We start from the raw sequence: 25,122 nt of genomic DNA, 5'->3' as shown, positions 1-25,122 counted from the left end.
TCGTTCTTAAGGGCTAGGCAGACACCTGAGCCCATGATTACGTTCAGACAAGATTCTCTGTGGGCCTGAAGTGTAAAGCTGTCTTGAAGCTAATTATAAGAAAATGAGCTGAACAGCAACTAGAACATTCAGGCAAATGGGCACTGGTATTTTAATAGTCTTCACATTTCAGAGAATTGACTTCATATGGTTTAGTAATTTTTACACTAATCACTCTGAAAAATATAAAACAAGTCAAGATTAAGATCATTTTTTGTTGCTCTGCTTAGAATGTGACCAAAACTACATACCAGGATACCCTCCAACATAAACGGGGTTATTTGTATCTGCAGAGGTTGACTGAACATAGGGATTATCAGTCTGAACTGCATTTCCATCGACTATTAGAGCAATATGATGCTTGCTTTTCTTAGCTTGAAGTTTATGCCACTGTCCATCACATAGATCAGATATTTCTTTTGGTTTATAGGAAGCTGTTATTCTACCAGCTCCATTGTTGACACTGAATAAAATCTAGAAAAAAAACAAAACACAATTGAACAGCCTAAATGGAGCACAGATAGAAAATGGTTCTTTTAACCTTATACATTTTCGGTAACGCTATGAGAAAGCTGTAGTTTTAATCCAGTGGATAATTATTAAATCAATGTTCATTTAATAGGACTTTCTTTTCTTTGCATTTTGCCAGGAAACAGCTAATTCAATGTAGCCTATTTCAATTTTGAAAAAATTGCTTTATATTACAGTAGTTTCTCTTTTTTCCTGTAACTTATGATAGGTGTATTTCTAAGTATAACAATTAAGCACAGGCAAGGTTCAAGGGATGTATATTGACTACATATCTTCTCTGAAAACTTGAACGTTCAATTCTGCTGTCCTGGAATTGATTAAAATGTGTAAAAGGCACTATACTTTGAAGCAACTTTCATAATAAAGAGCTGCAACATTCTGAAAAATGGGAAATGTGGGAGCTCAGATGGTTTTATACCATAGGGAATGGTGATAGCTTGGAGCATGTATGGATCATTATTTTTGGCATATGGCAACCGGACTACTCCACGCAGAAAGAAATACCAAGGTCTTCTTCAAGTAACCATTCCTAATTTTGAAGCATGAGCACTTCATTTTTTCTTTTATGATTTCTTTTAGCCACCAAACTTTTCATTCAAGGTAAGATGTTTAGGACAGCTATAGCTTGTGGGTAATAGGACCCATTATAGGAATCACATCAGAAGATTCTGCTATGATCATGATGCCACTCTGAGGCTCAGGGGAATTCCTTGCATTTGGTGTGAGGTCAAATGTCACTGTAAGCAACACACATCAAGGCCTTTATTTCTCCCTACACAACAGATGTTCAGCAATGCTACTCATGAAATGACAGAATTACTTCTCTTGTACATTCATATTCAAGGAGGGACTGTTTCCTCAGAAATAGGGGAAAAGGTTTTTGTTATGAACTCAGAAGTAATTTGTAGAAATGTAGATAGTGCTGGATAATACAAATGCCTACATAACACAATGGTTGAGCGACTACAACAGCCAAAAGAATTATTCCAAAGTTGAAAATTCCCTGAAGATTCCTGGCTATAACCCTGTGGTTGCCATGATTGGAAATATAAAACATCACCTGAACAAAGACATAATCAAATTGTTTTCCTCATCTAGCCCTCTGTGAAAACATTTCAATAAATGAATTTTCTTAAACCTACTTTTGTTTTCTCTTAATATAAGATGAAATTACATACAACACAAGTCAGACAAAAATGCTTCCCCTTCATTCTAAAGATAATACAGAGATATGTAGGGGTACGAGAGGGTTCAATTCATAAAAGCTTCATTTAATGGAAAATTCTCATAAGAACCTAAAGTAATACTTTGAATCTGCCGTGGTTGAAATAATATTTACCTTTATGTGCACTATTCTTAAGATAACTTATACTTTCCTTTGTTGGCAATATATTATTTGGAAAAGCAACTGGAAAATTTTAAGTAAGTAGTTTTTCAAGTTCGTTATAAATATATTTGTAAAATCATTGTCTTGAAATGTTTTTTTTTACCATTTCATCTATTTCATAATTTTATTTCAGAGGTCTCTCATGTCACTTTTCTTAATTAAAAGCACCAATGGAACTGTTTCTTCTAGTATAGCATTCCAATTTTCCTATGTATAATAAAATAGCAAATTGTAATTGGCTTAATAATCTAAAACTGATTTTAAGAATAAGAAATCTATTGGTATAGGAAAACCAGGTATATTTCACAGAGATCATTAAAACATATTAATTGTAGATTCATTGCCACATATTAATAATTACCACAGTTGCATATAATATGTACAGTCTTCCTTATATATATTCAGATCCACCAATTTAGGTACCACTTAAGATTTATTAGGATAAATTTCTCAGCTGAGCACCTACCTTTCCATTTACAATCTCCAGCCCAATGGCATCTATTTTAGCACTACTGATTCCAAGAAGAACTCCATTCATGGCATTGGTACGGAATTCAAATGTAATGTTAACATCAGATCTGACTTTATAGCCCTCCCTAACTACAAAAGAAAGTAATAATACAGTTAGAGAATTGTTGGCTACAACTGACATTATCATCAGTAGATCCAAAGAATTTTGAGAAAAGGTCTAGTATACTGTACATCACTTTTGTTTATTTAGCCATATATTGCATTATAGGCCAGACCCATATTAATTAAAGAGTGTATGTTGTAGGGACCCCATAAATCTAATATATCTTGGTTTGTGCTCCAAAGACAATGCTTGCTTCTTTCCTGCACTAGAAGCCTGTCTAACTGAAATGCTTATCTTATATCACAAACAGGTCTGCCGGGAAAGGCTCATGACCAAGTGAGCAGACCCAGAGTCACCCAATCATATGATCATTTGACCAAAACAACAATCAAGACATAAAGAATAAATGTAATTAAAAATAAAATTAGCAAAACCCCTAAAAATAAGAGCTACTTGAACCATCTGCAAAAAAATCATACTAGCCATAACCACCATTTTCAGATCTAAAGCTCTGTCTAAATGACGCCTTAGTTAGCAGTCCATTCTCAAGAATTTCCTACTTTACCTTTTATACATGAAAGTTACTGTAAAAATACAGCTGTCTAGGTGGGAATCTGTGCTCACTTTAAGTCTCATTGAACATGACAAGTGGTCTGGCTTTACTGGAAACAGAAGTTGTCTGCAGTACAGAGACTTCCTTGTTCTTAAATAAAGTCATTCTATTTCTGAGTAAGGGAAGTTATATGAACAATGTAAGATATATAAGAGCCAGTTTGGTCTAGTGGTTAAGGCAGCGGGCTAGAAACCAGGAGACTGAGAGCTCTAGTCCTGCCTTAGGCACGAAAGCCGGCTGGGTGACCTTGGGCCAGTCACTCTCTCTCAGCCCAACCCACCTCACGGGGTTGCTGTTGTGGGGAAAATAGGAGGAGGAAGGAGTATTAGGTATGTTTGCCGCCTTGAGTTATTTATAAAAATAATAAAGGCAGGATAGAAAATAAATAAATAAAATAAATTACTACATACTACTAGGAGCTTCAATAACTCAGAATTGGAAGTAAAAGATGAAGGGAAAGTCAATACATTTTAATGTTATTGGATATTTCCTATACTTCACTTCACACTTACATTTTTAAAGAAGAAATGTAAAACAATACTTTGCTTACCAAGAGCAGCAAAACCACTTCCATCAAAGTAAGTTCCTTTCTGGATTGCAGCATAGCATTTATTCACAGCAAAGGTTGAGACCAGACTATCTAACTGCTTGTTGTTAATGGTTACTCCACTGATGCATGCAGGAATACTGTGAGAAATCTGCAAAGGCAATTTGGTACAATTTGGTAATCTACAAAGGCAATTTCATGCTGGCTGGGGAATTCTGGGAGTTGAAGTCCACATGCCTTAAAGTTGCCAAGGTTGAGAAACACTGCTGTAGAATATCATCATCATCATCACGTTTATTACAGCCCTAAGGCCAGACACAGTAAAACTATACAACAGCAACAGTATTACATTAATACATATATATAAAACAAAAGCAATTAGTATACTATGATCCAAAATTAAGAATGAAAATACTAAAATAAATTGAAATAAAATACTATGTTAAGAAATTCCAAATCTAAGTGATAGTGCGGCATATTGTGCAGATGGTAACACAAAACTGGGCAACCTGGGACAATATTTTCGGGTCCTTGTCTGAAAGAAGTAGCATTAGATTGAAATCACTCTTCTCGCCCGGAAATTTCTTCAATAACAGATATATAAGGATCTGTCTAGAGTCCTTATATAGGGAACAATATAACAACGTATGGCTTAGGGTTTCTACTGAGCCATCACCACATGGACATAACCAAAGGTGCATAGGAATACCCTTAAAATGTCCAAAAAGGACTGCTGAGGGCAGTGAGTCCAGCCTGGCTAAAGTGAAAGTTTTACGAAATTTCAAAATTGTGATAGATGATAAATAAGCTGGAATGAACCCTTCTAGAAGAAAACGACAGGTATTTGGGTGTAGCACGTTACTTAAATTTGTTTGGAGATCTATATCCCAGATTCGTTGTTTCAGGGGAGTTCTAGCATTATCAAATCCTAATGAGCACAGACTTTCCATAGAGAAGCCCAGCAATGTAATTTTGTCTAAGGCTTTTTTTAGCCAAGATGACTTAAAATGATCTCTAAATATTAATGGGACTAAGCCTATAGGCAACATAATTAACTTTAGCCAGAAGGTAAGGAGGAGGAACCATGCTCTGGCATCCAATGAAACTATACCTATTTCTACCCATAGGATGGCATTTTTAATACTTTTTGGTACCATCAATATGGCTCTAATAAACTTATTCTGAATGGTTTCAATAGAATTGAGCAGTTTTGAGAGCCACAGAGAAGCTGAGGGACTACCTTAGCTTGAAAGACCTTGCAAGCCACAGGAATATAATGGGCTCCTTTGGAATGATAGAATTTTATAATAGCTGATGAGGTACGCTGTACAACACTTGCCTGGAACAGAAAATGAATGTTCCAGGATAAAGAAGCATGGAACTGCACTCCAAGGTATTTATAGGTGCACATCTGTTCAACTGGAGTTCCATTTATTTGCCATTTGTGAACCTTATAATGGTGTCAGGCAAAAACTAAAACTATAGTTTTCTCATAATTTATTGAAAGTTTTTGATCTGTGCAAAATAAAGCTAGTACCCTAAGTGCTTTTCTCATTCCCACTTGTGAGGTAGACATAATGACTACATCATGATGGGCTGAAACAGCAAGCGCTTGAATTATTGGATTAGATACAAATTGAAAAGTAATGGAGCTAATATGAAGCCTTGTCTTACACCTCTATAAGTTGGGACTGCTTTAGATAGATGTCCCCAGAGGGTGCATCTAATTTTCAGGGAGGTATTTGAATAAAGTGACTGAGTAATAGCTAGCAGCCTTTTGTCAATCATGGAATGTCTCAGACTATCCCACAATCTCTCCCTTGGTATTAGATCAAAAGCTAAAAGATTAAAATCAACAAAGGTTGCAAAAAGGGAACCACGAGAGGGGGTAGAATATTTTTCTGCCAGATGATGAAGGACCAAACAATGATCTAGTATTGACTGTTCCTCTCTAAATCCGGCCTGTTCTTCAGCAATAATATTTTCATTTTGTATTCCAACTCTGAATATAAAAATCTGGCATAAAGTTTATTTATTGTGTTTAATAAACTGATAGGCCTATAATTTGTAGGGTTGAGTCTATTTCCTTTATTTTTGTATATTGGTACAACACTGGCCTGATTCCAGTCAGGTGGAAATTGTCCTGTGCTATTAATGAGTGTAAACAAGATGGCCAAAACTGGGGCCCACCTGTCTTTATTTTCCCTTATTAATTCTAGGGGGATAAAATCACCTCCAGATGCTTTACCTGGTTGTAGAACATCTGTATCATACTGGCATCTGTGATTACCAATAGAGATATATCATTCAGAGACTCACTGCTTCAGAACTATAAATCACTGAGAAACACGTCTATTAGAGGAAGTCACTATGCTGTAAACTTGCTAATGTGGCACGGTTGATCAGACTTCAGTGATACCATTTTAAAAGGCTTTTTGTTTTGGTCCCATCCTGATTGGGATCAGATAGGGAGCAAAGGATTAAAGACCCTATCCCACATACTACAAGGTCCAGGGCAGACTGGATATCCCTTATACTCTTTTTTGCATATGTTTATGCTGCTATAGATTAAAAGTAACTTCACAGAGTTCAACAGAGTGGGAAATCTTAAATTCAAGGAAAAAAGAGAACTGAACTATCATAGATACAGGAGGTACATATTTGCATTTTATGACTGAAATAGACAGGACACAGAAAATCTCTGATCAGGGGTCACCCACCCAGCTATTTTTTATTCTTTTCTCCTGACCTTGACCTAGTGCCATGAGTCTTGCTGCCTTGCCATTTATCTGGAACCCCCTGTGGGGAAAACACAGATGCAATCCAGGCAACAATACTTTTTTCTGTGGCAAATCTGAATAGCTACTTGGAAAGGAGAGAGAATTCACGATAGAAAAACAGCACAGGAAAAGGGTTAATTCTGTTCTTCTCCACTGCCACTGCTCAGATCAAAATGAGACAAGAGTTGTTTTAAACAAACGTTGGGAAATCCATCTGTTTCCCAGCTTGAAATGCACTTCTTCCGTAGAGTGCAATTTAAGACTGCTATTGTTATGGCTATGATCGTAAGTCTGCTTATTATGGTCACTGTAGAAGCTGAACATGCTGTTTCAGATACAGACATATCTGATATCCTTTACAAAATTTAGTAAAAAACAGCTCTGTTGTTCGAAGTAAAAAAAAAAACAGAGGAACTGGGATATTTCAGATCAAATGTGGATAAACAAGTATAAAAATACCATGTAAGCAAAATAACCTATTATCAGCATTATCCAGGGACAATTTACATATTTTACAGAGGGAGTTCATTTCTTAAATCACTCTGTATGTTATCACTTAACTGCTCATGGTAAACAACAGTTCCTATCCTTTCTATGAAACTTCTATGCAACCACTGATACCCACTATTCACACCACACAACTCTCCCAATTAATTTGCATTGCTCACAAATGTTCTCACCTTCTAGCTATGGAGACCCGCCTGAGTAGTTCAGTACTCACTCCCATCCTCCCAGCTGGGTCAATGGCAAAGAGCAACAAATCAGCAAGCTAGCCAATGTTCTGCCCCTTCCCTCCATTGCCTTGCTGTGTTTGCAAAAAGCTGTATGTAGGGAAGATCCTTGGACTGAACAGGAAAATATTAAGGAGGGAAGGAACAGGAGCCTGAACATAGTGCAAGTCCTATCAGCGGGAATAACCACTTGCCCTCCAGAGGAGATGCAAAATTATCTTCACAATGTTTCTTCTAGAGCAGGATATGAGCTGTTCTATTTGCAAAGTTAATTGCACAGTTTGAAAAAAAAATCACCCTACAAAACCTTCACATCACTGTGGAGTCCCAGAAGCTTCTTGGATCAGCACAGTCCATTGATATGGAACACAGCCTGATCTGTTTGCATACCCAGCACATAAAGGATCAATAATAAAGTAAAGTACTTACATTTCCAATGTTCTTTGTGAGGTAACCTAAGGGTAGACCCCCCAAGTACAATTTCCCATCCACATCCAATGTGGTTCCATCACCTGAAACACTGACAGCTTCAGTTTCCTGCCCATCAACTATGATTACACCTTTTCTCTTAGCATAATCTGTTTGCACCTGTAAGATAAAATATATTACTTGTGAGCAGTTATTGATAGTTAAGAAACATGCAACTAAGAACAGTATTCCATATATGTATCCATGACTGCCAGAAATTTCCATTTTTGTTTCACAATTGTTTAGGGTTTTTAAATATGTTAATTGAATATGTCGATGCAAAAGCTATTCTGCATCTAATGCAACACTCTTCCCCTTAGGCATTAAATATACCAAAAACATTTTTGTATCTGTGCAATTGAATGTAGCATTTAAGGAACCTACTGTATGCCAATTTCCATCACTGATTATTGCTCCATGAGAAACTACTGACTGTCCTTTTCCAAGGTCAAATGAAAAATGAAGTTTTCCTCCTCGTAGTTGAAGGGCTGCATAATCAACTTGCCTTTGATGAGCTGTATAGTATATTAGACCACTAGAAGCAAATGTTCTGACACTTAATTGGACAGAAAACCTATGAAATAAGATGTGGAATTGATCAAAGGTTGGACATTTCAAGGCATCCTGTGGAGACTGTCAAAGCTTTTTAAAAACAGAAAATAATGTTATGCCTAATAAGCATTCTAGGCTGGACTGTGAGCCACCCAGAGTCGTTGAGAGTCGGGCAGCATGCAAGTTTAATAAATTATTATTATTATTATTATTATTATTATTCAGGCATGTTCAGCACAGAGGCATTCACAAGAAGGCAAGATAATGCAACTGATGAAAGCCATATTGCACTGTTGCGATATAAACCTCGCCCCTTTAGTATGTGTGTTATTACACTGCATACTTTATAAAAGGGGCAGAGCTTATGGCATAATGGTGCAAGTCCGTTTTCATCATCTTAATTAAAGTACATCCTGCAAGGATCTCTGGTTCAAATATTCTGTGATCCTTCTTCCTCTGAGCCCAAACACAACCACCCATGTTATTCTGGAGGCATGGCAGACTCCCTGCAGTGGCATCCCAGATAATGCTGGTATCCCAGATAATGCTGGTTTCTTGTCCCCTCTGATGGGAAGCCCCCCTAATATTAACCAGAGAAGTCATAAATGAAACACATTTTCACATTCTGAGTGTTACATGATAACATAATAGGTGAATAATTATTGTAGAGGAGTACAGAAAGATAAAAATCAAGGAAGCTACTACACATGAAGAAATCTATTGGAAGGGAAACAGAATAGGCAGGAGCTGAGGGAAAGGAAGTACAGTGAATTGCACAATACTCCTTAACATTAAAAGTTAAAAGTTTTGCACTTTAAAAGTTTTTCCTACCTTAATGGAAAAGAACTATTTTCTTAAAAAAAAAAGCTATGAGAAAGATCAGTGGGGTTTTTTTTGTCTGTTTTTTAAAACAGTTTAATGCTAGTTTAATCCAGTTTATATGACATCTACTTTACCCATGACTGACAGGGAACAATCTCAGTTACTTTCAGGTACTGCACAGCTCCCAATCTGCAACATGCTGAAAACTCCTAATATGTGGATGTATGAGCAAGAAGAGCATTTTAAAAAACAAATGAAAAATAGATGCTTGCTATCTGACTATCCATAGAATCTATTCTATCCATAGAATCGCTGAGAATTGGGCACGATTGAACGGATAGCATTATCATCATTATCTGACTACAGTCCACTTCCATGAATGAGTGGAATACAATAGTGCCACATGTTGTCTATGTTGTTATCTCTTAACTTCATGTTTCCTATCTGCACATTTGGAGTAATGATCTATCTCGCATGAAGTGGAACAATTCTATACAATACAATGAAGATATACCTACTTCTTTCTTACTGTAGACTGATTGAAAAGCAGCAGTAAGTGGCTGTTTCTGGTAAAGCCAAACTGATGGGCATCAGAAACGTACTTAAGTTCTCCACCTTCTGCGCATGGTTTCTGTAAACAAAACTGAGGTAAATGAACTAATTCTCCATCTAATACTCATTTTCTTAATTGTTACTGCATGTTGATGACACCTCAAATCACATACAAATTTCATGCTGAAATCAGAACCCAGGAAAACACAAGCCTGCTTTCCATCTGCTCAGGCAAGCATTGTAGCTTTAAATTAGGTTTTTTTTTTTAATATAACAAAGCACCATTTTCATGTGTTGGAACACAGTTCCCCGACTCCCAGTAACAGGCCATGTTAACAGGAAATCAAAAGTTATGCTTTTGTGAAACATCCTCAGATTTAAAAGTAAAACTAGGCTTACATTTCTTTTCCATTCAAGACAATCTGCAGAATAAGTAGTGAGTGCAGAATAGACAGCTTCTCTCTATTTTTTTACATCTCTGATCATAATGACCTATAATTCAAATCACATATATTCTTCTCTAATAGAAATATTGTATTTATACAAAATGATACTTATTGATCCAGTACTACAGTTGCAAAAACACACACTAATGTCCAGAAATCAGAAATGGCTAAAAGCCAAAATAAAAAATAAATTTGATTTTATTTATATGGATATTTAATGAAAAATAAATGAACTAATTCAGTATGGTTAATATGATTACTTTCCCATATATTTAATAAATTGCCCTTTCTGTCACATTAAAAATTACAGCTTGGTGACAACTTTTGGAGTAACACTGATTAGTGTACTCAGTGTTACTCCAAAAGTTGTGACCAAGCTGTAATTTTTAATGTGACAGAAAGGGCAATTCAGCAGTTTATGAGGTTTTTCCCCAGAAACATCTACGTTCCTTTAATCCCTTCCTGCTACAGGACAGAAGGGGATACTAGCTTAATTTTGCCGTAACCACAGATATGATCATCGTGACATACCGCCTTAATCTGTGAAAAAGACTTTAGAGAACTCGGCAGCATCTGCATTTCAGATCGGATTTCAATGTCTTCTAGTTGAATAGAAGGCTTAGACTTCTCTGGAAGATAGCAGCTGTCCATATCAACACCTTCATACTTTACTGCAGTGGTGAAATCTAGAAACCTTTTTTTAAAGGGAGGGAGGAAAGGAAAGAAGGAAGAAACAACAAGAAACATATGAATTATTTTTCAGGTACAAGCTGAAAACTAAGGAAGTAGAAATATTTATCAAGTACCACCTATTTTTCTCACAAATCTTTCATGTGAAATTCTAAAGAATTACCACGTTTTACTCCAGTCCAACACTACCCAATTCCATTATTTCCTGTCACGTATCTACAGATCTTACTTGCTGTCCTGTTGCATATAAGTGATACCTTCTATTGCAGGCAATAGTTACAGCCTCAATGACTATAGGACAAAAATTATCCAGCTAAACATGACACACAGACATTCTTTCCTATCTCACTGAGCAACTGTTATCATCAGATGTATTTGGTGTGAAAATCAGTTCTATATATGGACAAAGGAAAACAATCTGGTATCAAATCTCTCTATTAATAAAGCAAAAGACATGGAAATCAGGCCTCCTGCCTAAAACAGAGGGCCATCCAGTCAGCTGCATTTTGGACAGGAAAAAGGGACAAGAATTTGAACACTGTTTCACTGTAAATAGACTTGCACTTGATACCCAGCAGTATTTGGAATTCTTTAATAACATCAGAATAACATAAAACTCTGCATCAGAAGTTTCTGGATTCTTGCATGCCTGTTAAATGGTTTTAGTTTAAGCTTCCCTGACATTTGGCAGAGAAGATATTCTGATCATACCTAGAAAATTCAGAACTATCGTACCACTGTGAAAATGGTGAACGATGCCCTTCAATAAATGAATGAATCCTTCTCTACCATGGAGCTAGTATGGTAAAACTGAAGTAAAGGTTGTTATTCCCTTAAAAAAAATCTAACTTTCTGTCCTTCATTAATGGGTTAATTACATAATTTATATGAAATATATGTATTTGTCAGAAACCCTTTTAAAACCAGTATTATATTTTTGAAGAAATTATATACTTATTAAGACTAATGTTTATATGACAACAGCAAGTTATCCTTGCCCACCTCATCCTTCACTGGAACAAAAATGGCTTTGTGCTACAAAACTAAACACTTAGAGAAAATACATAGGGTTAAGTAAGAAATTTCCTATGCATGGAAACTAACTTTAACTTACTCTGTGTTAAATATCACGTTAGCTATACAACCATAGAAAGAGCCCGTCATCTTTAATCCTGAAATGCTATCTCCAGCAGGAATTCCACCAATGAAGAGCTTTGATATATTAATTGGTCTAGTTTCTGCCATGAGTCCAAGTCTAATTTCTTCAGGTTTACTTTCATCCACTTGTACCGCTATCATTCTGGGCAGCATGGAGTGGGGAGAATACAGAGAGAAATGATAGTCAATGACAAACATTTTTTCAAGTTTAAAGAGAATAATTGCAAGGAAGAGAGATTAAGTGAGTTTTATAATCCATCCTGAATAACTGAAACATAAATGTGATGTTGGAGACTTGCTCCTGTGACAGATTAGACCTCTCTAATGCCTTTCCAGTTATTTTCTGTTGTGGAGTTTTTTAATACATAGGACCTGTAGGCTTCTTAATGTAAACATCTTAAAGCTAATTATGTATTTCTGTCTTCTACCAATATTTGGTATGATTCCCTTTGGAAGTCAAAGCATCTACAAATTATAAAGGGAATAATTGCACATGCTTCAATCAGTAGCTGGGCACTATATACAATAACCATATAAAACTGAACTGCCCTGTTAACAACAGGAAAACAAAACTGATTATTTTTCTGAAATAAAGTAACTTAGTTCCTTAGGCAACACAGTAACTAACACAGGTGGTAATTAAATTAGTGCTTCAGCTTGTACCTCTTATTCCGAGTCAAGATGACAGAATGTTCTCGTCCATCGCTGTAAGTTCCATTAGCAGGCTTGACCGTGACCCTTTTTGCACTTGCTCGGTCACCAGCAAGGACCTGCACAGCCAAGTGACCATTCACTAGCATGATGGAGAAAAAGGGCTACAAGGAATAGGAAAAAACATCAAGTTACATTATTGCTAGGCATGTTAAAATGTGGAAAGGAGGGACGGATGGAGCGCTCTCTCTCTCTCTCTCTCTCTCGGCAGGTTTGACACAAAAGTATACAGGTAGTCCTTGAAAAGACCTGTAAAACGCGACCACATCACTTAACAACAGCAATCCCTCAGACCCAGTTGCTGTCGTTATCTGAATCCCATGGTCGTTAGGCAAGGCAACTTCCTGCCAGCTTCCCACAACCAAAGTCAGTGGGGAAGCTGGGAGGAAGCTGCAAGTCCCAGGCTGGCAAGCAGGTAACTGGCTCCTGCCGAATGGGGGAGGGAGCAAGGGGGTACACAGGGGTGCGGCGACGGGGCACTAGGCTACAAGGGAGTGCACAAGAGGGGCGGCAAGCGTTGGGGAGGGTGTGCAAGGGGGCATGTGAGAGGTGTGAGGAGGGTTGGGGTGGGGACAAGGGTGTGCAAGAGGCATGGTGAGGGTCGGAGAGTGTGCAAGGTTGCAGTGTGGGTTGGGGAGGGTGCACAAGTGTGCATGAGTGGCTGGTGTGCACAGAGGGGCTGGGGGAGGGTGCACGGGTGGGAAAGACCTACCACAGTGACATGCAACCTTGCCTTCTGGCTTTCCCACTGACTTTCTGGGGAAGCTGGCAGGGAAAGTTGTACAATAAATGGTGATCACGTGCTTGCAGGATGCTGCACCCAGTCATAAGTGCAAACCAGTTGCCAAGGACCCTGATCACGATCATGTGACTGTGGGGGCGCTACGACAGCCAGAACTCTGAGGACCAGTCATAACCACCATTCGTTCAGCAAAGTCATAACTGAACAGTCGCTGAACAAATGGTCATAGGTCGGGGACTACTTGTATGCTGTAGTGATTTTCATTCTTTTGTTTAATCCATTTTCAAAATGTTCCAAAAGTTTGCATGTTTACTGTGCTCACCAACCCAATTTTATCTGCAGAATTCAAGCAGAAATATTCATCTATGTGAGCATCCTTATTCTATTATGCCACCCTAACCTTTAATCTAAGGACTAAAGATAAAAAATTCCTCTGAACTGAACTCATGGTCTAGTGACTTCACAGGCATGTAATTTCTTGGCAACAATACTGATTTGGCTTGCCACTGCCTTCTTCCAGGATGGTCTGTGATTTTCCAATCTAGCTTGCAGCCCTGGCAGTTTTGGTGGTCTCCAATCCAAGTACTACCTCAATCTCATCCTGCTTCACTTTTAGAGGTTAGACAAGATCTGTTCCAGAAATAACTGAAAGTAGAAAAGCAAATTGAAGTCTAAAGGTGGCTGGGTACTCACAAGATGGACTTGCCTGCGTCTTCGTTTTGCTGCACCTTTGCTAAGCCCCACAAGAATAATGCCACTGGTGTTCTTTGTAGCAAAAGTGGCCATAAATTCAGATTCCGCCAAAAGAGGTTTGGGTGGCAACTCAATGTAACCATCATGTAAGATATTAGCACTGCGTATAGGCTAGATTGCAAAAGAAAAGGAACAATCAGTTAATTACATCATTCTAAATCAGAAAAATAAATCAGCTTTTGATTACGTAATGCTCAATGTGCTAGTCATTATAAAGTCATCATGTATTGTTAATTCATTTTCCAGCAGCAAACAGCTTACACCTAGCAAACAGGATGGTCAGTATCTCTTACCTCTAGGATGCAGCCTTTCCTCACACCATATGAATTTTTAAGCAAATCGAAGGTAGATCGGGATATTTCTAAGTTCTTAATGCATCCCACATAGGTTCTGCTATGAACTCCTTTCCTAGCAAAGGAAATACCGAGCTGTTAAAATTGAACAAAATACTGAATCCTTCATAAAACTGAAGATGGGATTATTGTGTAATTAGCATCTTCTGAGAAATCGAAAGTTGTTTAACAGTGGCCAGAGAATACATGAATTACAATATATACGGAGAATTTATTTATTTATTAGATTTATATTACCACCCCTCTCCCTCAATGGAATACTTCTCCAATGGAAGAATACTTCCAAAAGAGACAAAGCAGTCTGAAGTGAGGGTGGAATGGTATGTAGCTGAGTAAGATTGGTATCCCAACCAGATTAGGAACCTTGATCTACGTAATCAGGGTTGGCAGTTGTTCAGACAATTATTACTGTTACAACCTTTCCAATCTAATACAAAGAGACAGAAATGAAGGCTGTCAGATGGCGTGCATATCTAGTTTCCCCTCCATACATTCTTTTTCCTCATGCCTTCAGAAAACTGTGCTCAAAAGAAAAACAATGAACATATTCTCCATATTAAAAATGAAAGCAAGGGATTATGAGACTTCAATACAGAAAAGGGAAGAAGAAGGAAGACCCTGAGAAGGCTGGTAGGGGATGGGTAGGCTGGTTGGATATGCTGCACTTGGACTCAAGGTTGACCCTATAAGAAGCTGCTCTAGCTATAACTTCAGATTTTTACTATACTGTGCCCACCCATGCATCAGCCAGTGGAAATTGATCCTTGCATTGACCACAAGAAGTTAGCTGTTTCATGCACAGAATAGTTCGTGCATAGAACACGTTGTGCAACCCTAGTCTTAAGGGCTTCCCGTTGAAGGTAGTTAAATGTACCTTACTGCCCTTGACCGTGGTAACCCCCCAATGTAAATAGGATCTTTATCAGAACGATTCAGGTCAGATGCTACACCAGGAGATTCTCCTTGCTTGATTTCTTTAGAATTGAGGCTATAAGCATCCATGACTGCCAAAATCCCTGGAAGGAAAAGATATCCAAGGTAAGCAAATAGGAACAGAGTTAGCTAAGATACAGGAATTTCTATCCAAACAAACATTGCAGAAAATATAACAGCAGCAATACATTATTTTGTTACTCATTAAGATTATTTAAGTGTCTATTAATCTAATTCTTTTATTAAAACCCACTGTCATATAATAGAAATATGAAGCATATGATCTACATGAAGAAATATGAAGCATATGATTCATGTGGTTTGAAGTTTATTGTAAACCGCCCAGAGTCCCTCTTGGAGGAGATGGGCGGTAACAAAATTTGAAAAACAAACAAAAAACAAATAAATAAATAAATAAATAAATAAATAAATAAATTTCAGGCAGTATTTTTACAACACATAATGGCAATTTCAATTTAAACAAAATACCAAGAAAATTAACTACCCTTCTCTATTCAACAGTTGAAAGTAATATGAACACGTACTAGAAGATTTATTTTAGGGGAAATGGTTTTCAGCTAACCCAGTAAGATATGATTCCGAAATTTAGAAAAACACCACATTGTTTAATTTCTTCCTAGGGTCTACCCAGGTTTATCAGGTAATTGTTAGGCTGAGAAGTGACAATTTCAATCTTTTTTTTTTGTCTTGGTAATTATACAGATAACCAACAAGCTCTTGAGAGATTTTGCTTTAGAAAGGCCTTGCTCTTTTTCAGCCTCACCTCATTTATTATATTGTTAAACTGATATGAAGATATTTCATCTAATTAAGATGATTCCCAAATACTAGAGCCTTAAAAAGAATCCACTAAAGAGCATCATCCTAATTCATCTTTCTGTGAATTTTGTGTTGATTTTGTTCATGTATGTCAGTTTTAAATCAGAGTTTTAAATTTTTATCAGATACTGGTATTAACAACATTAGAATCAATCAGCCAAATCAAACACCCACCAAGAAGCAACAAAAAAAAACCCTGTGTATTTTTAATTTTCAAATCTTTTTTGTATGTGCAGGAACAAGTCTTCACTTGTTTTGAAGGGAAGACTTCAGACGAAACAGGTCAGACCTGTCATGGTGCTTCTTAAGGCAGAATATGTCACCTCTAATTCTTCCATTTCAGTGTAGAGATAATTGTACCACCTCTGATTCTTGAAACAAAGTAGGGGATTGTGCCTAGTTTACATAACCATATGGTTTACATTTTATAATTAAAATCAATGTGAAGGACAAACACCCTAAGCTATGGATTGAGCTAGGATTGAGCTAGCATATTTTACCTTCCTTTTTGTTTCGACTGAATGAAAGTTTATACCATGTTCCATTATTGTAGCGGCTTTCTGTTTTAAGTGTAAGGGGACCTGAGCCAAGATCAATGGTTAGTTTAATTCTGCCATCAGCAAGTTCCAGAGACAAGAAATCCTTCTGCAGAAAAAGAAGCAAAAATTAGGGAGATACACAAACATATTACCACACACACACTTTCTTACTGCCTAACTATTGTTTTGTTATATTTCTATCCAACAAAAAAGACAATCTTAGAAACTCCTATCGGTTATATTTCATTTGAAAGCCTTTAGAGCACGCAGGATGTTCAACGTACATTATCTTGATGTCAATTCTGTAATATTAGTTCTAGACTGAAAATGGGGAACTGAGGCTGAGTGAAAGCTAACTCTACATAGATCAAACAGTCTTTTAGCTAATCTGTCATGATGTTGTTGTTAGTTGCCGAGTCGTTTACAACTCATGGCGACCCTATGTATAACAGAACAAATACAATGTAATTTATTTAGTCTCGACTCTTCACTATAGGGATATCCACAGTGAAGTCAACAAGATCCAAATGACTGCACAATCAAACCCCACCCTTTTTATGAGAATGCTATGCATGTGACCCACTGCACAGACATTTCATTCTTATAAGGTATGAATTCATTCATTTTTATTTAGTCAGTCACCAATAACTAGCCCTAATATAGTCTATGGAGCTGATTATATATATATATATATTTAAGTTGGAATAATCGCCTTACTGTGCCATTGGAAGCCAGGTATACTAAAAGCCCATTAGTTGAAAAAGTGCTGAAAAATACAATTATCTGGGTCACAGTAGAGCGAAGTGCTTTCTCCACCACTGAATATCCACTGCCATCAAAATGAAATGAAGGGTCCTCATACTGTGGGCTAGGGAAAACAAATGAAGGGAAGATTGAGACTGGCAGCGTAAAACTATGTTCTTAGCAAGGCGCGTTCTCCCCACAGGTCTCTGTACTACACACAGTAATGAAAATCCAATTCTGCAACAGTCACAGTAGATATCAACTGAGTCTATATGTAAAACAGCCAAACTGCATCATACAGCCAAGGAGCAAGTTGTTTTAATGGTCACTATGGAAATGTATTTGTGACTAAAAGGCAGCAGCAAACTTGTTTCTGACCTAATTTGCCTACCATTTTTATCAACCCAGTGAAGTAATGCACATTACTGACATATTCTACTTCATATTAGTCATCCATATTATGTTATTTGACTGGCACTGGCTGCTCATTTGTTTCTGGGCTCATTTGAAGGTGATGGTACTGACTTTTTAAAGAATGAAACAGATTGGGATCTGGATAGCAGTCTGCCTACTTTCTTCCATAAACTCCTCCCTGCTGACTCCAATGGTCAAATACTTCAATTGCTTATGTTAAGCAGCCAGCCACAAGGTCTAGAACAAGGCTGCATTTTTCAGTCCAAAGACCACACTTAGCTTTTGATGGCATGCTGGAGGCCACACTTCAAACAGTAGGCAGGACAAAGAAGTGCAAAGGATCGGGACAAAATTAATTTGATGTAATTTAATGTAGATGTAAATTTAGGGGAACTGTATTAAATTAATTCAATACAGTTTAAAAGTATATATATGTAAAATATAGGTAATTTGCATTTTGAAGATTGGTTTGAACATGAACATTGGTTTGCACATATATCTGAAACTTTCTACTATATAGTGTCTGTCTTTTAGGAAAGTAGGCAGTATATGATTTTCAAGTATTTTAATCAGATCAATAAAATGGTCACATTTAAAAAGCAACACAATAACCCCTTCTATGGTGTCCTCAATAATTTAAAGGAGAATACTCCATTTTCAGCAGATGGATTATAAGGAGCTGTAATTCTACAGTTCCCTGTGATTCTCCAAAATACATTTTTAAAATAATCATCTATCTCCCTCTGCTGGTTAAACCATGATACTTATACAGATAGGAGTATTTTCTTAATTGGGTTTGATATATAATTGATCATTTATCGAATTATCTCTAAATCACCTCTTCACTCAGAAGAAATCCAGATACTTTTCAAGATACAACCTTACAACAATTTTAAAACAGGAAAACGTAATTTTAAAAAATTAAATTCTGGGAACACACAAAATGGAAAGTGGTACAGGTATGCGTAAAAATTTGGCTATATAAATTTGATAAATAAATAAATAATGTGCACAATTATGTTTTTATACCCATCTACAAGACAACTCTTGCCTTCTCAGCAGGTGAGTTCCCCAGTCAAAGTGCTCTGGCAGAAAATGCCTTGACCAGCCTTTATTTCCTAGGGAGGTCAGAAGGAAAGCTGGAGGATTACACAGCATTCTTCATTTATGGATTTTGGTAGATGAACCAAACAATTTTAAAGATCACTTATTTTTTAAGCTGGTACAAAGCAAACAGGGAAGCTTACTGTAATTAGATTTATAAAAATCTCAAGCAATCTCTATGGTCATAGTGATGTTTTTCAAAGCCTAGATACTTCTGTGCCCCTAATTAAAGTCCTTTATATATTGACTGAGATGACAATCCACCAAATAAACCAACCAACCCTCTCAGTTGTAATAAAACCATCTATGTGGCCAATTGCTTCAATGATGGATATCAGCAGCCATTTCCAGTTCTCACCTTCCAAAGCATCCAGTGCACTTGCCTTCTCTTTCCATAAAATTCCAAAGCCCCACTGGCCTACCATTCAAGGTAGTCTCCCCTATGCACCCTTTAAAATGTGTTACTTTAATGGACGGTGATTTCTACAGCAAAACACAAAACACATTTATGGTAAATAAAATAAGCTTGAGCTATTTGAAATTCCCTCAGATAAACAGCTGAAGTAAACTTTATCTTGATACAAAGGTAAATGAAAAAAAAAAAGTTTCTTGATCTCTTCCTTTTATTCTCTGCTATATATTTTTCCAGCAAACATGGTTTAACGTAAGAGGAAAACAGGATCAGTTAATAGAACAATGTTTTATTTGAGCTCCACTGAGGAGTTCCACTGCATTTGAGTAACATGCTGTGGTCTGTGTTGCAAAAATGAGACAACTGAATTTAATTCAAATCAAGCTAGTAATGACTAATATTATTAATCCCCATGTTTGTAATAACTTCCACCTATCGCCAGTAGTATCCTCAGGAGCTTGCTGCTTTTGTCAGTGTTGCAGCACAACACTGCAAGCTCTGTTCCTTTGGATGTGTGAGCAACAACACAACAATATGCAGAAGAGGCAGACTTGTGTCATGACACTGGTTTCATCATTCCCCCCCCCCCACATGGATGGTGCTGTTTCTCACATTAAAATTACAGTTCACTGGCAATGTTGAAAGCACTCTGGTTTACAAGAACAAGCAATTATATAGATGTCTGTCTTTTCATTTCTGAATACTTGACAGCTCTTATGGATTCATCACAGGAAACCATCTTCAAAATCAGCGAAATGAACTATCACAATATATTGCAGTAAATTTTTCACCTTGATTTGTCCTCCGAGTCCACCAATAAACATTAGAGTTGACTGATTTACATCTAGCACTGTGGCTGCTCCAGGAGAGGTGGCAGTTCTTCTGATGGGCTTCTGAGGAGAACTGGTCTCCTCTACACTCAGAGTGCCAGTTTTCCCAAACCTAATTAGAAGAACAATGAAGGAACTAAAATAGTTAAATGGGCTGGCTGGGGTTACATAAGCAGTTCAAGAAAAAGATGCAAATATTCTGAGACAAAAGAGAGTCTTTATATATAATGGACGGCAACTGTTCTGAATACCTTATCATTTAGATGTTATTTACCAATTTTATTTATATATCCCATCCTTTATAATGGAACTCCAGGCAATGTACCTACTCCCTTATCCTATTTGCTCCCACAACAAGAAGTCGGTGAATAGGTTGGGCTGAGAGAGAGCAACTGGCCCAAGGTTCTGTGGCTGAGGGCTCCTTGGGACCAATCCAACAGCTTAACCCACTATACATTTTTAGGTGCTTATTTATGAGACCCCCCTTTTTTTATTGTGGATCCTTTATCAAGGCACTGAAAACTCTTCTAAACAGTTTTCTTGAGCTATATGTATGACCATACAGCCTATAGTGAGTATACAGGATGGCCTGGAAGGACAGAGAGAAAATCCATTGCCAAGGATAAATGAGGTTTGAGCCCAGGCCAAGAAAGTGGTTTACAAAAATGCCTTAGACATCCCCCCTCCCCCTTAATTCACAAGAAGATAAGAGAGGGAGGAAAGGAAGCAATTCAGACTTGCAAGATTCTGTTACTATAGCTGTTCCAATACAAGTAACTTTAGGTCTGCACAATCTCTGTTTCTTAGTCTGGTCTACCTTATAAGACTGACACAGCCTGACATAATGGTGATTTTTTTTTCAGCTAATAAAATATCTGGGAGCCAAACTGTATTAAGCTACATAGGCTTCAAAGGCCATTTGAGTGAGCTTCTATGCTGACGGTGGACTCCGTGCTTCTAGTGCAACACCTTAACTGCTACACCATGAAGGCTCCTGGGCTGAGAGAGGGGAACTGGTTCAAAGTCATCCAGTGAGCTCCCTTGGCTGAGGGTGGACTAGAGATTGGGACTCCCCACTACTAATCCAACACCTTAACCACTATAAAACATTGTTCTCAAAATATCTATCTATCTCTGGTCTATGATTGTATGTGACCTATCAGCATTCTTTTATGGCCCCCAAATCAATCTGCTTTTACATTTGGGAGAATATGGATAGGTTTTAAGAGGCAAAATGGTTACTTTATATTTTACATTTAAATCGTTGAACCTGCTGCAAAATTTGCTACTAATTGGCTGTTGAAGTCATAAAACCAATAGTAGTTGTATATCTCTGGTTTAGTAGTTGTGTGTCTCTTACATCTATCTTATGGCAAATACCTTTATCAGGTAAATTTAAATTATTACTCTAAGGATTATAAAAGTTTTTATTCCCAACACAGCTCACTTTTTCTAGATATCTGTTGTTCTAGATAGATAGAATCACAGATCAATAGTATTTTACCTTGTGGCATGTATTCTATGCCATTTGTTGTTGTTAATAGATAAATCAGGATATTCCAGTCTTGCTGATCCAGAACCCATATCCCACAAGAAGGCCACCTTGCCACGTCGCATTTCCACTGCCATGAAATCAGTCTAAAAAAAATTGTGAAGGCAATATTAAAAGACCAACATGTCTAAAAGTGTTCTAAAGTTTTTTAAAAGCTCTTAAAAACAACCTTAATAATTGTTATGATTCCAAGAGGGAAACTATAATCATAACCATAGATCATACTCATTTTAATTTGTACTCTACCTTTCTGGCCCTAGGAAGAAAGTTTATTATTTGACCTACTGCTGTGAAGTGGGCCATCTCAAACACATCAACTTAAACATGAGGATATACTACAGTTGAAACTAGCCAATTGCAAGAAACAGCTTGGAAGAACCAGGGAAGAAAATAATGCAAAGTAATCAGAATGCAGATCACATTGATATTTGAGAAGTCAGTAGTATAAACAAGGTGTGCTAATTTCCAACTCAATTTTAAAAACTTAGAATATAAGGGGCTGTTAGACATTTTGCTTGTAAATGAAGCATTCAAGAAAAACGCTTTGAAGATGTACAGACCACATAAAATTACCCAGGCCTAATTAACCACAGAATCATTTTAATGAACGTACATCTAGCTCTACTAGAAAATACAAGCCATGTAGTTAAAGAACAAATTAGTCTTGGATAACTATAATATAAAAACCAATCCAAATTAGCTGTATCAATAGTAAATTGATTGGGACCAATTGTGGTGGAGAAAAAAGAAAAGAAAAGGCTAGCTAGCATTAGAATTTGTTGAATTCCAAGTAATTTATTACTGAGTTGCTTTTTTCCAACTGGACAGCTACCTACTGCCACCTGGTTTCATTACCTTAAATCAGCCTTCCTCAACTTCTTAACCCTGGAGAAACCCTTGAAATAATTTTTCAGGCCTTGGGGAACCCCTGCACATTCAGGCTCAAATATAGCCATAACAAAATATAGTTACAAAATTATTATATTCATTTCACTTGTAGGCCTGTATATATGCATTAACAGCGTTCTTGAACTAAAAATAAAGAATGAAACATATCTCTTTAATGTGAAGTTGCCCAAATCTGAAATAATTTTTTTAATAAATTGTGATCTCCCAGGGAATCCCTAGTGACCTCTTGTGGAACCCTAGGGTTCCACAGAACCCTGGTTGAGAAACCCTGACATACATACATACATACATACATATATATACATACACACACACACACACATACATACACACACTCACATACATGCATACACATGCATACATGTACATATACATACACACACACACATACATGTATGTATGTTGTGTATGTGTGTATGCCATTTCTTTCTTTCTTTCTTTCTTTCTTTCTTTCTCTTTCTACTGCCCATTATAGTTTACTTCATGGAAAACCAACAGGGGATCCTTAAATGTTTTGAACTATAGTTTGTACAATATCTTGCATTTTGGCCATACTTCTAGCCTGATGAGAGTTAGTCCATAAAATCTGAAAGATACCAAGTTGCTACCTTTGTTTATCCACACATCCCAGGTTAAGCAGCAGATGTAAATGTAATATTCTCTAACAATATTGGATATGTGATAACCACTAAAATGCATGAGCCAACCTATATACTTAAGTCATCTGGGTCTGCTTGTGAGCATAGAGAAATGCCTGCATGAAGCAGAAAGCTCCATCTTTAACTGACCTGTTGTAATCTTCCTTGCAAGATCCTGCCACATGTACTATCCCTACCAAGTTTATTCCTCCAGGTTAGATCCTAGCATTATTAATGGTTTAACCTTCTAATAGTTCAAAGAATACATGAACTACATATCTGTGATCCTAACTGCTCATCTCAGAAGTAACAAAGACATATCACTAGAAAGGCAAAGTATCTTTATATCAATGTATGCATACCAAGCTTTTTTATTGTTAAAGTAATAACAGAAAGGAAAGATATCTCAGTATCCACAACCATCACTGTGGCAACTGGATAGAAAATCCATATATTTCATATCCAAATTTAAGAATGTAACTATTTTCTGACCATTACTGTTAGCGATATTCATGAAGCCTAAGTTTAAGAGAATAGTTATTACTGACCACTGAAATCTGCAACACATAAAATATGCAAGAGATTGCACCCTTGTATTTCATAATAAGAGCCAGTTTTGGTGTAGTGGTTAAGACATCAGATGAGAAACCAGGAGACTAGTCCTGCCTTAAGCACAAAGCCAGCTGGGTGACCTTGGGCCAGTCACTCTCTCTCAGACCTAGGAAGGAGGCAATGGCAAACCACCTCTGAGAAAACCTTGCCAAGAAAACTGCAGGGATTTGTCCAGGCAGCCTCCGAGAATTAGACACGATTGAACAGATTAAAATTAAAAATTAAAATTCATAATAACCCAAAATGTATTTTGCAACATGACTTCATTCTCTCAGATACTGACATATATTAAAATTCTCATTTTACTCATAAACATGTACAAAAAATCTTTTATTACCAATATATTGACCACTAAAATGCAGCATACTGGTTGTAAGGATGTCGGATAATATAATTGAATAGAAACCAGTGTAAATCTGGACTATCTGACAGTTGGTAGAGTTCCCTGCCTATAAAAGAATTGAGATATAAATTTTTTTACTTACTTTACCATTGCTACCCAGATAGAACAAAAGATTGTCAGGTTCCATTGTTTTAAGGTTTAATGTTAACGTATTGTAATTAGTAGATAATATCTGGGGTTGATAGGCCCGGATACAGTCTCTTTCTGCAGATACTGCAACTTTAATCTGACAAAAAGAGAAATACAAAACTTTATATAATGCAGATACAATTTATATATACACCCACACAAACAAACACACACGCATAAAGACACACAGTGGATATCATACAAGTATTATTTACATTAAAGAATAAAATACTTGTCATATTTATATATATAAACCAGGGGGAGGGGGAATCTTTCTTTTTCTGACTTTACATTGCACCAAGATCATGCATGGTGTTTCTATGTGCTGCTGGTGTGGACTGCTCTGTATATCCTACAATGTAAAACACACTGAAAAAAAAGGAAGCAGTAGACGGTGGGAAACAATGCAAGATTTTTCAGGAACTTGGTTAGTGGTTTAGTTATAGTATGGTACTTGAGTAGAGCTTTATCTCCACTAAGATGTAGGAAGTTGATGGTTGAAGTAAAGACCATATGCAAAGCATGGCTTTTGAGAAAAGATAGAAGTTGGTAGTGTGGAATCAAAACGCAGGACCCAAAGCAAATAATCAAGGCTCACTGTCGTGTTTATTAAA

The 25,122-nt window shown here is 36.9% G+C and overlaps 1 protein-coding gene across 1 annotated transcript in view; it reads right to left on the bottom strand.

Annotated features, from left to right (window-relative positions):
- The window catches only part of LAMA1 (laminin subunit alpha 1), an 84,808-nt gene that overhangs the window by 636 nt on the left and 59,050 nt on the right, over nt 1-25,122 (bottom strand). Inside the window, exons 45-62 of the mRNA XM_063299955.1 lie at nt 24,462-24,605; nt 21,770-21,903; nt 20,227-20,377; nt 19,382-19,506; nt 17,479-17,629; nt 16,723-16,867; nt 15,324-15,465; nt 14,390-14,504; nt 14,037-14,207; nt 12,554-12,705; nt 11,847-12,032; nt 10,574-10,736; nt 9,563-9,675; nt 8,055-8,244; nt 7,632-7,790; nt 3,695-3,842; nt 2,424-2,557; nt 291-513 (exon numbers count right to left, since the gene is read on the bottom strand). Coding sequence (XP_063156025.1) covers nt 291-513; nt 2,424-2,557; nt 3,695-3,842; nt 7,632-7,790; nt 8,055-8,244; nt 9,563-9,675; nt 10,574-10,736; nt 11,847-12,032; nt 12,554-12,705; nt 14,037-14,207; nt 14,390-14,504; nt 15,324-15,465; nt 16,723-16,867; nt 17,479-17,629; nt 19,382-19,506; nt 20,227-20,377; nt 21,770-21,903; nt 24,462-24,605 — 2,746 coding nt within the window. The remainder of the gene's footprint in view (nt 1-290; nt 514-2,423; nt 2,558-3,694; nt 3,843-7,631; nt 7,791-8,054; nt 8,245-9,562; nt 9,676-10,573; nt 10,737-11,846; nt 12,033-12,553; nt 12,706-14,036; nt 14,208-14,389; nt 14,505-15,323; nt 15,466-16,722; nt 16,868-17,478; nt 17,630-19,381; nt 19,507-20,226; nt 20,378-21,769; nt 21,904-24,461; nt 24,606-25,122) is intronic.

Source organism: Candoia aspera, chromosome 3 (assembly GCF_035149785.1).
Source record: "Candoia aspera isolate rCanAsp1 chromosome 3, rCanAsp1.hap2, whole genome shotgun sequence".
NCBI lineage: Eukaryota > Metazoa > Chordata > Lepidosauria > Squamata > Boidae > Candoia > Candoia aspera.
This window is presented reverse-complemented; position numbering and strand designations above follow the sequence as displayed.